Source organism: Dendrobates tinctorius, unplaced genomic scaffold (genome assembly GCF_039654945.1).
Source record: "Dendrobates tinctorius isolate UK_male_01 unplaced genomic scaffold, ASM3965494v1 ptg000039l, whole genome shotgun sequence".
Taxonomy (NCBI): Eukaryota; Metazoa; Chordata; class Amphibia; order Anura; family Dendrobatidae; genus Dendrobates; species Dendrobates tinctorius.
In genome coordinates, this window is record NW_027361707.1 from 17,883,488 (window position 1) to 17,898,726 (window position 15,239).

Genomic DNA, 15,239 nt, shown 5'->3' on the forward strand with positions numbered 1-15,239 from the left:
TGCGCACAGAGTGTTTACAAAGATCATGGCGGCGTTGATGGCCCTGTTGAGGATCAGAGGTCTCGTACTCTTCCCGTACTTCGACGACATTCTAATCAAGGCTCCGTCTTTTCACCAGACTCTCCAAAGCCTTACCATCGTTCTCGACACCCTGTCCAGTTTCGGGTGGCTCGTAAACAAGAAGTCCTGCCTCGTTCCGAATCCATGCCTTGTGTTTCTAGGCTTATTGTTCGACACCCATCGAACGAGGGTCTTTCTCCCGGAAGAGAAGTTGATCTCGCTGCGAAGAGATGTTCGATCGCTACAGAGCCCGAAGCTTCCATCTTTCCAGTCAGCCATGAAGGTCTTGGGGAAAGATGGTGGCGACGACCGAAGTGATCCCCTTTGCTCAATTTCACACGAGACCGCTTCAACAGGCCATTCTGTCTCGGTGAAACAGGTCCGTTCTCTCCCTGGATCATCCAATTCGCCTCTCGTCCCGGGTCAAACAGTCACTCAATTGGTGGCTGACGTGACCTCTCATTTCCCTGGGCCGGTCATTCCTTCCGATTCACTGGCAGATTGTGACAACGGACGCCAGCCTTCTCGGCTGGGGAGCTGTGTTTCGCAATCAGACGGTTCAGGGTCGGTGGTCGTCTCAAGAGACAACTCTACTGATCAATGTCCTCGAGATACGGGCGATTTATCTGTCTCTCATTCACTGGGTAAGGCTTCTCAGGAGTCTGCCGGTCCGGATTCAGACAGACCATGCCACAGCGGTGGCATATGTCAACCACCAAGGGGGACGCGGAGCTCCTCAGCTCTAGTGGAAGTGTCCAAAATTCTCCACTGGACAGAGGTATCTGTCCCAGCGATATCCGCAGTGCATATTCCTGGTGTGGACAACTGGGCCGCCGATTTTCTCAGCCGCGAGGGTCTTGCGGTGGGAGAGTGGTCCTTGCATCCAGACATCTTTCATCAGCTTTGCCGTCGTTGGGGAACTCCGGAAGTGGACCTGCTAGCGTCTCGACTGAACAGGAAGGTCCCACAGTTCGTATCCAGGGCCCGAGATCCTCTCGCAGTGGACGTCGATGCTCTGACCATTTCCTGGTCACAGTTCAAGCTCCCCTATCTGTTCCCTCCCCTTCCTCTTCTCCCCAAGCTGTTGAAGAAGGTTAAGGCGGAAGGGGTACCAGTCATCCTCATCGCTCCGGATTGGCCCAGAAGAGCTTGGTTCGAGGACATCATCAACCTTCTCGCGGACGCCCCCTGGAAGCTCCCAGACAGAGCAGATCTGCTGTCTCAAGGTCCAATCTGCCACCCCAATTCTCTGCCGCTCAATTTAACGGCGTGGCTGTTGAAACCAAGGTTCTGAAGCGGTCAGGTTTCTCAGATCGGGTTATTCACACCATGATTCGGGCTAGAAAACCATTGTCTTCCAGAATTTATTATCGTACGTGTGAGGACAATGACGTTTCGCCTATGTCCTTTTCTCTCCCTTCTATCCTGGCGTTCCTCCAGGCAGGCGTAGATGCGGGCCTTGCCCTCAGCTCTTTGAAGGGTCAATTTTCGGCGCTTTCCATTCTTTTTCAGAAGACGGCCTCCCGTCCGCAGGTCAAAGCCTTTCTTCAGGGAGTGGCTCATACCGCACCTCCGTACCGCGCTCCCGTGGATCCATGGAATCTCAATCTCTGGTTCTGGAGGCTCTTCAACGGTCTCCTTTTGAACCTCAGGGAAGTCTCCCTGTCCCTTCTCTCTTGGAAAGTAGCCTTTCTGGTGGCCATCACCTCAATTCGGCGTGTGTCGGAATTGGCAGCCCTGTCTTGTCGCCCCCCTTTCTTGGTGCTCCATCAGGACAAGGTGGTCCTGCGGCCTCTTCCTTCCTTCCTAAACTGGTGTCCACTTTCCACCTAAATGAGGACATTGTTCTCCCGTCCTTTTGTCCGGGTCCAATCCACCCTCTGGAGCGCTCCTTGAACAAGCTAGACCTGGTCAGGGCGATGAAGGTTTACCTGGCTAGGGTGTCTCCTTTGCAGAAGACAGACTCTCTTTTCGTCATTCCAGATGGAGCGCGGAAAGGTCAGCCGGCCTCTAAGGCTACCATTGCTCGCTGGATCAGATTGGCAATTTTGGAGGCCTACCAGGTCAAGCATCGAGTGCCCCCTCCTGGAATTAGAGCTCACTCTACCCGGGCAGTGGGTGCCTCCTGGGCGGTGCACCACAGAGCTTCTGCACAGCAGCTCTGCAAAGCGGCAACCTGGTCTTCGATCCACACGTTTGCCAAATTTTACAAGGTCCACACCTACGCTTCGGCGGACGCCAGCCTAGGCAGAGGGATCCTGCAGGCGGCGGTGGTGAGTCCTCAGACCTAATGGAAGTTTGCTTTTCCCTCCCCAGGGACTGCTTTGGGACATCCCATGGTTTCTGTGTCCCCCAATGAAGCGATAGAGAAAACAGGATTTTTGGGTTGCTTACCGTAAAATCTGTTTCTTGGAGCCTTCATTGGGGCACACAGCACCCTCCCATATTCTGCAACTCCTGTTCTTATGTTGTTTGATTACAGTTGAGTTGTCTGTTCTGTTTTGTTACTTCTCCTACTGCTTTCTCACTAACTGAAGAAATTAGTGCCGGTCGGTGGGGTGTATACTGCTGAGGAGGAGCTAACCTTTTTCTATACATAGTGTCAGCCTCCTAGTGGCAGCAGCATACATCCATGGTTTCTGTGTCCCCCAATGAAGGCTCTGAGAAACAGATTTTACGGTAAGCAACCCAAAAATCCTGTTTTTTTTTTTTTTGGATTATAAGACTCACCTTTTTTTTTTTTTTTTTTTTTTCCTCCCAAAGTTTGGAGGAAAATATGGGTGCGTCTTGTTATTTGTATGTAGCATATCGGGAGCGGGGGTGGTCGTCTGCGGTGGAGCAGGGTTTCTCTTGCAGGATGGTACCGGTTGCAAGAGTGGTTTGATGCTGCGGAGCCTTGCCCGGGCTGGAATAAGGGGGTGTTCGGGATCTTAGCTCCCGTATTGTAATGTATCCATAAAAATCGGATGCCATACCGATGGTTCGTTGTTTGTGTGTGTTTTGTTTTGTTTTTTTATCCCTTTCGTGAACCAAGCAGCATGTACCCGCTGTCAGGTCCCCTATTAATAACAAAAGTCATACTGTATTTGGTGTCACTATGTCCATGAAGGTCATATCTATCAAAATCTAGAATTGCGTCTTTGTGGGGGGCTTTTTTTTTTTCTTTTTTTTTTTTTGTCCCCCAAAAATGCTAATGAAAAGAGATCAAAACGTTGTTTGCACCCAGAAAGGTTATAAAATAAAACATGAGCTCGTCCTTCAAAAAAATGAGCCTTAACACAAGTTATTATATAATATATACGTTTTATTTTTTCTTTGCAACCTACTTAAATAAAAATTTTGTTTTATATATAATATATACCTATGTATGTGTGTTGTGTCATCCGAATTGTACTCGCCTGAGAAATCGTTTTGCCAGTTAATGTATTAGAGTTGAAAGCTTTGTTTCTTTTTTTGTTTTTTAAGCATGATAAATGCGATTAAAAAAAACATAACCAGTTAGATCTTCCTCTGTTCAAATGAAAATGTGAAATTGTAGTAGAAAAATCAGTCCATCCGGCCAAATATTTGTAGACGTTAATATGAAACAGACAAGTTATTATGAAATTAGGCTCATTCACAACCATAATGATAACCGGTCAGCAGGTATCGCAGGAAATATTCACTGCCCGTAAAGGAACAATAAACCGGGAGATAATGAGACTCTTCACATGTTCCTTTAGGAATCCTGCATAGAACATGGGTTAAAAAAAAAATTGCTGAAAAATTCTGCTTATACACAAGTATATACGGTAATTCGGGCATTTATTTTTTTTTTTTACACACGAGTATTATAATGACAGGCACCGTGGTCTTCTGCAGACATAATTTCAGCCACCCATCAATGGTCTTGTCACGTGATTGTGGGCCGCCAATGGACGGTCGGAATGACGTGCTTCCAGCTGGCATGTGTTAAATCCCTTTGTCTAGAGATTGACAGCAGCTTTTAACTGATTAATATCCGTGGGTGGAGCTCTGGCTGAAGAACTGTGCAGATCTATATGTAGGAAGAGATGGCGCTGGGAGGGGAATAGAGTTGGAGTGACGTAGGCTTCAGATCTACCATAGCTCTTCAGCCTCATTTTCATATCCATTCAAAAGCTGATTTCTCAGTAACTGAGGAACAGACTGGCCATGTAAAGGTATTGTTGGACTTGTCTTTAAAAGAGCTCCATGCGCATATCAAGAGCTTGGTGAAATAAATGCTGCTGCCAAATTCCCTTTAATCGACGGCCAACCAGCTTCTGTGTAGGTAATTGGAAGTAATTTTAACTGCATCAGCAGGCTTTGAAAATGCAGCTTTACTGGTGACTGGTCAAATCAGACAGTTCACAAACTGTAATAATCCATTGACAAGAAGAATGCTAACTCCCAGTTTTCAATATATTCATAAATTTCCAGGAGGGGTAACAGAGGAACAGTACCTTTTCTCACAGCTATATATTATGTGTTATTAATTAGCAAACTCTTAAGCTATTTTAATTATTGTAAACAGACATGTTTGGAGACATCTTTAAAAGAAGTCTGTCAGCACAAAATGACTGTTCAAAACAAGCACAGATTCTCGGTGCACCCTTGGTGTGACCAAATATTTTAGTGTGCCTTCACACCCTATTCTCCATCTTTGTAGACCCTTATCTTACCTGATTGTTAACCGTTGTAGTTTTACCGAAACTAGGGGAAGCATGGATAAAGATATAAAAATTTAAAAAAAAACACAATGAGAAGTTGCACTGAACGGATTTGCTACGCCAAGGCTGCACTGAGCTCCTGTTTGGTTTGAACAGCCATTGTGCTCTTACAGGCTTTGATTAAACTTTGAAACTTCCAACTCGTGGGAATTTGGTTAATTCTGGCCATGGGTCCTGCTAAAAGTGGGATATTGGCTCCAAGGGTGCTGCTAAAAGTGGGGATATTGGCTCCATGGGTCCTGCTAAACTAAGGATTATTGGCTCCATGGATACTGCTAAACTTGGGATTATTGGCTCCATGGATACTGCTAAACTTGGGATTATTGGCTTCATGGGAACTGCTAACCTTGGGGAAACTGGCAACATGGTTTCCTGCTAAACTTTGGATATTGGTTCCATGGGTACTACTAAACTTGGGATATTGGCTCCATGGGAACTGCTAAACTTGGGAGATTGGCTCCACGGGAACTGCTAAACTTGGGAGATTGGCTCCACGGGAACTGCTAAACTTGGGAGATTGGCTCCACGGGAACTGCTAAACTTGGGAGATTGGCTCCACGGGAACTGCTAAACTTGGGAGATTGGCTCCACGGGAACTGCTAAACTTGGGAGATTGGCTCCACGGGAACTGCTAAACTTGGGAGATTGGCTCCACGGGAACTGCTAAACTTGGGAGATTGGCTCCACGGGAACTGCTAAACTTGGGAGATTGGCTCCACGGGAACTGCTAAACTCGGGAGATTGGCTCCACGGGAACTGCTAAACTCGGGAGATTGGCTCCACGGGAACTGCTAAACTCGGGAGATTGGCTCCACGGGAACTGCTGAATATTCCATCCACCGTTATATTAAGAGACTGGGGCTGTTGGAGACAACTGAATTTTTACATTTGCCATGTAATGTATTTCTTTGTTATTTACGTTACTTTTATGCTTTTACTTTTTTGCGCAGCTAAGAGCTATATTGCTTTGGATGACTTTGTGGAAATTACAAAAAAATACGCCAAGGGGATCGTACCATCAAACTTGTTCCTCGATGATAATGAAGATGATGAGTTTGCAGGAAAGAGCCCAGAGGAGCTGCCTCTCCGACAAAAGGTAGCGCAGCCGTATGTCAAGAGTGTCCATTCAAAAGCCGCGTGTCTCCCTAAATTATATTAATATTATGTGTAATTATAGAAGGGTTTTAGTTGGGGGATGCTATATAATAAAAGTATATTGGACAACGACTCCTTGTTCAGCATGTGGACATCAACAGCAATAGACCGTGTCAGTCAAATTGAGTAGAATCAATTTATAGTTTTGTAATCTCCATACGCTAATTCGGATAAAAATAATTGAAGGGAGTAGGATGAGGTAAGCTGTGATTATTGTAAATGGTTATTCTGTGTTATTTAACATTATTATAACTCTGTCTGTGAAGATAATGAGACTACTGAAAAGTCATCCTTACAGAATAGGAAGTTTCAGTTTTCTGACCAGTGTGATAATTGCAAAATTTCAAAATTTCAGTTGGTTAGGTGGTTTTTAAAAAATGTGATATGAAATTTGGAAAAATTTTAATTATTTAAAAAGAAAAAAAAATACATTTTTAAGTGAAAAAAGCCACCTTATGCAGCACTAATGCTACATTCTGTCAAGGTGGCTCTTTTATTTAGCGTCCCGTCCACCGCAGAAATAATCGTTTTTAAAATTGGTCAGACATACCTGAAGTTTGACCGGGGTGCAGGTCTTTCCCCCTCGGCCAGACGCCTCACATCCATCAGTCATTTCCTCCTTCAGTCTTTGCTCTGCCTCCTCAACGTTCATTTCAAATCCTGGCGCCTGCGCTGTACTATATTTTCTTGGGCATGCGCAGTTAGCGCTGCCCGTGCTCTGACATCACATGATGTCTTCCTTATCGCGCCTGAGTGGACGTGCGGCCAGAGATCCCGCCCCGCAGTCGCTTATGATTTATTCACACTGTGGGGCTGGGAATCTTGGGCATGCGCAGTAGTTCTCTGCGGCTCTCTGACTCCCTCAAATCCCTCCGCCTCTTTCCTACAGTGCAGCGTCATCGGAGGAATCGTCAGCTTATCCCTAATTGCTGTGGCTTCACCTACAAAATCACAAAACCTGAACACTGGTGTGTGGGTCTGTCTGTGTTTGTTGTTTGTGGCTATGGCAATGCTGATTATGATTATACGGCACTATAGAGCCATGATGCAATGATGGGGTGATGATTATACTGCACTATAGAGCCATGATGCAATGATGGGGGTGATGAGTATACTGCACTATAGAGCCATGATGCAATGATGGGGGTGATGAGTATACTGCACTATAGAGCCATGATGCAATGATGGGGGTGATGAGTATACTGCACTATAGAGCCATGATGCAATGATGGGGGTGATGAGTATACTGCACTATAGAGCCATGATGCAATGATGGGGGTGATGAGTATACTGCACTATAGAGCCATGATGCAATGATGGGGGTGATGAGTAGACTGCACTATAGAGCCATGATGCAATGATGGGGGTGATGAGTATACTGCACTATAGAGCCATGATGCAATGATGGGGGTGATGAGTATACTGCACTATAGAGACATGATGCAATGATTGGGGTGATGATTATACGGCACTATAGAGACATGATGCAATGATGGGGGTGATGATTATACGGCACTATAGGTCATTATAATCCTCTCCCCCATCATTGGTCGTTAGTGCCGTATAATCATCACCCCCATCATTGCATCATGGCTCTATAGTGCAGTATACTCATCACCCCCATCATTGCATCATGGCTCTATAGTGCAGTATACTCATCACCCCCATCATTGCATCATGGCTCTATAGTGCAGTATACTCATCACCCCCATCATTGCATCATGGCTCTATAGTGCAGTATACTCATCACCCCCAGCATTGCATCATGGCTCTATAGTGCCGTATAATCATAATCAGCATTGCCATAGCCACAAACAACAAACACAGACAGACCCACACACCAGTGTTCAGGTTTTGTGATTTTGTAGGCGAAGCCACAGCAATTAGGGATAAGCTGACGATTCCTCCGATGACGCTGCACTGTAGGAAAGATGTGGAGGGATTTGAGGGAGTCAGAGAGCCGCAGAGAACTACTGCGCATGCCCAAGATTCCCAGCCCCACAGTGTGACTAAATCAGAAGAGACTGCGGGGCGGGATCTCTGGCCGCGCGTCCATGCAGGCGCGATAAGAAAGCCAGGATGTGATGTGACAGCACGGGCAGTGCTAACTGCGCATGCCCAAGAAAATATAGTACAGCGCAGGTCCAAGGAATTGAATTGAACACTGGGGAGGCGGAGCAAAGACTGAAGGAGGAAATGACTGATGGATGTGAGGTGTCTGTGTCCAGGGGGGAAAGACCTGCCCCCCTGTCAAATATTAGGTATGTCTGACCAATTTTAAAAACGCTTATTTCTGCGGTGGAAGGGACGCTAAATAAAAGAGCCACCGTGACAGAATGCAGCATTAGTGCTGCACAAGGTGGCTCTTTCACTTAAAAGCGCCTGGGGGGTGACAGGTTCCATTTAAGATAGAAAAAAAATAAAATAAAATTAATAAACAATAGGTAATTTTTGGTGACACATTCTGTTTAATTCTACAGTTAGTGAAATAAATGTCAGGAGACAAGTATTCACAATGGATTGATGCAGAACCGACCTATTTGTAGGAATTGTTCTAGGCAAGAAATTAGTGTTTTATAATTGTCCGTATTGAGTAGGAGCAGATACACTAAAGATTTTAGGAAAAGACAGAATTTAACAATACATTCAATGGAAAGATCAGGTTTTTTTGGTCACCGTAACATTGCAACAACAGGCGATCAAAACGTCGTATCTACCCCAAAATGGTAGCAATAAAAACGTCCACTTGGCATGCAAAAAACAAGCCATCGCCCAGCCCCAGATCTTTTTCTCAATTACTATATTTTCCCAAATAAAGACCGCCTGTACTCTCCTCCCGTGCTTTTTGCATGATGCCGGCACTACATGACTTTCACGTGAGACTTGCAGCCAATCCGCACCGGCTAATGGTCAACATCACACTCTCTTGCGTGCTTTGGACAAAACTGGCATCCGGAGGAATTCAGACCGGCTACTGCTCTCACTACAGATGTCATTTTTGTCCGCGCCTTTAGTCGTTGTGACTTCCTTCAAATGCCCATTTTGTCTGATGAAAGTGAGAGAGTGGCCCAATAGTGGCCGCTGATTGACTGCAACGGTAGCGGAAGTGAATACAGGGTGTTTTTATTTTACATGGGGGGGGGGGGAGATGTAGTCATTGAGAAGTTGTCGGAGTAGTGAGCTTCGTAAGTTCATGATCTAATTTATCCTCATTAATGGCTTTCATCATTTATCTCTTTTTCTAGATTGTGAAGTATCCACTACATGTCATCATGGAGCTTAAAGAATACCTGATAGACGTGGCCTCCAAGGCTGGGATGCACTGGCTGTCCACCATTGTACCTACCCATCACATCAATGCACTCATCTTTTTCTTTATCATCAGTAACCTCACCATAGACTTTTTTGCCTTCTTCATCCCTCTAGTCATCTTCTACTTATCCTTTATTTCTATGGTTATTTGCACACTCAAGGTTTTCCAGGACAGCAAAGCTTGGGAGAACTTTCGAGCCCTCACGGATCTTCTGCTTCGTTTCGAGCCGAATCTAGACGTTGAGCAAGCCGAAGTGAACTTTGGTTGGAACCACCTTGAACCTTATTTATATTTCTTGATATCTGTATTTTTTGTCATCTTCTCATTTCCAATATCAGACCGACACTGGATTCCCTGCTCCGAGCTGGCGATCATATCCATCTTCTTTACAATTACCAGCTACTTGAGTTTGAGCACGAGTGCAGAACCTTACACTCGGAGGGCTTTACTAACTGAAATTGCTGCCGGCGCGCTCACCTTCGTAGGCGTGTTGCCCAGTTCTGTACCATACGTTGATTTACTTAGCAAAACCTTCTTTGCTGTGCCAGTGGGGCACTTTATTGTATTCCACATAAGTATCCCTTGCATTTTCTTCATCTACTTATTCTACCTCTTCTTTAGGATGGCCCAGTTGAGAAATTTTAAGGGTGTATATTGCTATCTTGTACCGTACATGGTATGCTTCATGTGGTGTGAGCTTTCGGTTGTGATTCTACGGGAATCTACTGCCATTGGCCTTATTCGTGCATCCATTGGCTACTTTTTCTTTCTCTTTGCTCTTCCCATTCTCCTAGTAGGCATTGCTGTCATATGCGTTGTCCATTTCTTTAAGTGGTTTTTGACTTTAGAATTTACTAAGATTGTGGTAACCCTCGTATTGTGCACCATTCCGATAGGTCTTCGTTGGTGGTCAAAAGCCAACTACTCAGCGGTTGACATGTTTAAATCTCTTACGAAAAGCTCCATTGTCAAGTTGATATTAGTGTGGATCACCGCCATCTTCATGTTTTGTTGGGTTTATGTCTACCGTTCGGAAGGGATGAAGGTGTACAACTCTACACTGACCTGGCAGCAGTATAGCTTTTTGTGTGGTCCAAGGGCATGGAAAGAGACTAACATGGCAAGGACCCAAATTTTGTGCAGCCATTTGGAAGGTCACAGGGTGACATGGACAGGGAGATTCAAATATGTCCGTGTCACGGAAATCGACAACAGTGCCGAATCTGCCGTCAACATGCTTCCTCTGTATGTTGGAGACTGGATGAGATGTTTGTACGGAGAAGCCTACCCACTCTGTAATCCTCAGAATGTCACCATGGAAGAAGAGGAACTTTGCCGACTCAAGTTCTTGTCCAAATATGCGTGCCATATGAAGAAATTCGACCGGTACAAATTTGAAATTTCCGTTGGTATGCCTTTAAACAATAAAAATGGGAACCGGACCCTTGAAGAAGACGACGTTACAAAAGATATTGTTCTAAAAGCAAGCAACGAGTTCAAAACTGTGTTGTTAAGCTTACGGCAGGGAAGTATCATAGAATTTAGCACTATCCTCGAGGGACGTCTAGGGAGCAAGTGGCCAGTATTCGAGCTGAAGGCCATCGGCTGCCTCAATTGTCTTGCTAAACTGACTCCCTCCTCCAGACATGTCAAGATCGAGCACGACTGGAGGCTCAATGTCCACATTGCGGTAAAATTTGCCTTTGATTTTTTCTTTGCCCCTTTCCTCTCTGCTGTGTGAGAAGGTCACTAGTGTCCTGGTGACCTCCAAAAACCAAAGAGGGCTCCTCTTGTAGCTGCCACTTGTGCACTTTGCCTAATGCCTTCATAAAAGGGGTCATGTAAAAAAAAAATGTCGGGAGAAACCTGCGGTATTACCCTGGGTACCACTTTACAGTCTTTTATCAGCCTTCACTTGCTGTTCGGCGCCGTTGCACTTATTTGCACTAGTTTTTATTGATGACACATGCAAAACTTGGGTTTAACATCAGTTTGGTATTTTTCTTCTGTGACTCCTTTTTTACTTTCCACGTGTTTTTGGTTGGACGAAGTATTGACACTTATTCAACAAATTTAACATCGCATTTAACCTGCTCCCAAAAATGAAATATTCTATCCAGTGTAAAAAAAACAAATATATAACTTTTGCTACTTGAAAACTGTCCATAAGCTGCTGATGCCTGATCCTGTATTATCTGTGTTTAGTATAGACAGCAGGATATCTTCATGGTCTATGAGCTATACTGGAGGTCTGTTTGGATCATTAGCACTTTTAGCATTAGTAACATTTTGTGGGTTTTTTTTTTTTTTGTTTTTTTTCCCTCTTTCCAGGAATGGCGCCACTCTTCGGCTTGGATCACACAACTGTTTTTCTGTGATCTGATTTTCTCAGATGTGGAAACGAAAAAAAAAAAATTCCAAAATATTGGACATGCGCACAGCCCCATAGAATAACATGGGGAGGAATGCTATCTGTTCCGTTGACAGATAGCACTTGTCCGATTTTTACGGTCGTGTTTACGAGCACTTGTTCATGGGCTGTGTCTGGTATTACAGCACATACATTTTTCATGTTAAAGGGTTGTTCTCCTCTTTAATCTTTGAGAGGCACGCCGCTCCCCTGCCTCCTGAGGTGTTGGGGGGGCTGTGCACCCCTGAAAATGGACATTTTAAGAAGGTAGCAAGTTTGTGGCATTGGCCAGCTGTGCGCTCCCCTTATTCTTGTTGCAAGCAGAAGCCACTTTGCCTCTGCAACATCGGAATAGCGCAGCGAATCTGGCCGGCTTCAGCGTCGCCTAGAAGATTGGCCGCCTTTGATACAGTACAAAGATGAATGGTAATCTAGATAAGGAGCAGTACCATTTAACAATTGTCGCCTATATTAAAAGGCTCATGAACAGTAGTAGGGACAGAATAATCGCTAATGCTGTCACCCTGCAATATCTGTTCCTATGAACGAAGATTATCTGCTCTCCTAAATGTGTCTCGACACTGAATTGTTCGCTGGCCCATTGTAAGAGTTAGTATTTGTATATTCGTATGTTTAATACTCACCATTAATGATGAGCGAACTTGCTGGGATAAGGTGTTATCTGAGCATGCTCAGGTGCTAACCGAGTGTCTTCAGCATGCTCGAATAATATGTTCAAGTCTCCGCGGATGCATGTCACGCGGCTGTTTGATAGCCGCAGCACATGCCGGGATTGGCTGTTTGGCAGCTTCGAGATATGCAAGGGTGGATCGTCACTGTGACTAGCCTTTTTTACCGCACACGCTGCTACAGTATTATAAATCAAAATTCGTTAACGGCTATCATTACATGTACAGATATAAGTAACCTTGTCTTGTAAGTTCTGTCACTATTACATATTGTGTATTAAAGGGAGTCTGTCAGCAGGTTTGTTATTTAACTTGAGAGCAGCTTCATGAAGGGGAAGAGACTAATTCCAGGGATATATCACTTATTAGGCTGTGTGCTGTAGTTGCAGTGTTTTATCAGCAGGAGATTATCATTACCTGACAAGTTCTCACGTGCAGGCCAGTCAGGCTCTGTTACCCCGCCCACACCACTGATTGGCAGCTTGCACAGGAAACTGCCAATCTGCGGTGTGGGCGGAGTTATACACTGCTAAGCATTCTGAGCACTGTTACATCTACATCAGAGAAGACAGGAATTCTATAAAAAGTGCACCATTCAGTCTAATAAGCGATACATAGCTGGAATCTTGCTCTCTGCCCCTACATCATGCTGCATTCATATTAAATAGCAAAAACCTGCTGCCAGTTTCCCTTTAAAGCTTAATTTAGCCCATAGGACAGTGGTGTAGTATAGGTACGTGGGAACTCTTTTTCTTGGCCCTGCGCAGTATGCTCTGGGCGGATGAACTTGTTAAGCTGGGCCTGCTTTGACATGTTGGTTGGTGTTGTTGCGCCAAATGTTACTATGTAGAGTGCAGCAGTCACAATGATTTTGTCATCGGCTGCTGCGCTCTTCATAAGCAGAGGCAGTTGACAAAGCTTAGAGTATGGTATGAAGTGAGCCTTGTCATCTTGGTCACTGCCTATGCAGAGCGCAGTGGCCAAAAGCAAACTCCTCTTGACTGATGCTCTCTACATAGGCAGTGACCTGAGATGACAAATGGTTGAACGGTCCCCTCCCAACGCTCCTCGCCTTTTATCATCGGGAAGCTGTGCCAAATTTTAAAACGGCGACTAAAATTAGGAAAAACTTTTTTTTTTTTTTCTAACACTTATTGGGGGTTAGGACTAAAGTAATTAAATGGTTACATAAGAAAAAAATCCAAATGTAATTTTTTTTTTTTTTTTTTAAATATTATGTTAGTTTCTCTTATTCTTCAGTACATGTGCTTTGGGGAAAAGGGGTATAATACAGGATTGATGCCAGGAACTCGGGGAATGGGACCAGACCACTGGTTACTGAACGTAAAATATGTCTGGACCGGAACGTTGGCAAACCACGCTATGCCACTGATGCCGGATGAAGCATGAAGACTATGACTTATAAGCTGCCTCTACCCTAATGTCCTTTGTGTATGGTTCATTACATAGTGGTGTATGTGTACATACAGCTATCTGTGTCATTGTATATACACTCCATTAGAATCCGTGAATTCTTCCCATAAAATGATGCCTTATACTGTACATTAAAGTTTGTCTACCTTAGTCTCATTGTTTTATTTATTTATACTACTGTTACTTTGTATCTCGCCAGAAACAAAAACTGTAAGGGTGCTTTCTCGTTGCATTCCAGCACCCGTTCGGTGACCCCGACAGGGCTTCTGAACCCCCCCCCCCCCCCCCCCTCAAAACTGCATTAGGAAGTGTGCGCCGATGGGGCCGTAGACTATATGATGGTACCTGCAGCGTGCACATTCTGACATTCCACTAGTTGGACAACACCCTCTCGATCGCTACCACCTCCGTGTAGGGGTAACAACTGGATCTTCAGAGCTCGACATGCGACGGTCGTCTATCAGGCTTGGATGCACAAGGGCTTGGTCCTGGGTCTTGACTGATGCAGACTGGTTCGATCTTGCCTGGTGCAAATTTGGATCTAGGGTCTTGACTGACTAGGTCTGGTTCACGGACCTTGACCGGCGGCGTCTGGATCCCGCTCATGTTCACACTACAATCCGCTGGTTCTGGCTTCCTGGATCATACTGGAATCTCAGCCTCGGTGTCGCCACGAACAGACGTCCTGCTCGTCTAACCGGTTGGCACCAAATCCTCTCTTGCTCTGGCATAGACTCTTCCTCCTCGAAACTTCTCTTACTCTTGGTTCTGCTTGGGCAGAAGTTGGCAATCTCTGGACACAAATGCCGCATAGCGCTGTAGAATCTCATTCTTTGCGGCATATCCTCTTACATGTGCGTTGCTTTTAATAAGAAAAAAGAAAAACAACTTGTAGAAAAAGAAACCCATACCCAATAAAACTGTATACTAATAAGAATTGCTCAATTTTGCCTGTGCATTTAGGGAATCTGTCACCCCATTTTTGGCCTATAAGATGCGGCCACAGCGATCAGGGGCTTATCTACAGCATTCTGTAATGCTGTAGATAAGCCCCTGATGTAATCTGAAAGAAGAAAAACGAGTTATATTATACTCACCCAGGGGCGGTCCTGGATACAGTCCAGTCTGATAGGTGTCGCGGTCCGGTCCGGCGCCTCCCATCTTCTAGCAATGACGTCCTCCTGCCGCGGCTCCTGCGCAGGCGTACTTTCTCTGCCCTGTTGAGGGCAGAGCAGGGTACTGCAGTGCGTAGGCGCCGGACCTCTCTGACCTTTCCCGGCCCCTACGTACTGCAGTATTTTACTCTGTCCTCAACAGGAGGAGCCGTGGCAGAAGTAAGAAGGAGGATGTCATCTCTAGAAGATGGGAGGCTGTTATGAATGGGTCACCGAGGAGAAAAAAGCAAAGCAAGCTAAGTCACAGAAAACCTGAGAGGTTGGTAACTATGC

General features: G+C 45.2%; 1 protein-coding gene across 3 annotated transcripts in view; it reads left to right on the forward strand.

Annotated features, from left to right (window-relative positions):
* WFS1 (wolframin ER transmembrane glycoprotein) overlaps positions 1–13,941 on the forward strand; it is a 39,267-nt gene extending 25,326 nt beyond the window's left edge. For all 3 annotated transcript variants that reach the window (XM_073574514.1, XM_073574513.1, XM_073574515.1), the window contains 2 exons: positions 5,741–5,886; positions 9,191–13,941. In XM_073574514.1, coding sequence (XP_073430615.1) covers positions 5,741–5,886; positions 9,191–10,999 — 1,955 coding nt within the window. In that variant the 3' untranslated portion in view covers positions 11,000–13,941. The remainder of the gene's footprint in view (positions 1–5,740; positions 5,887–9,190) is intronic.
* Positions 13,942–15,239: the final 1,298 nt, after the last annotated feature.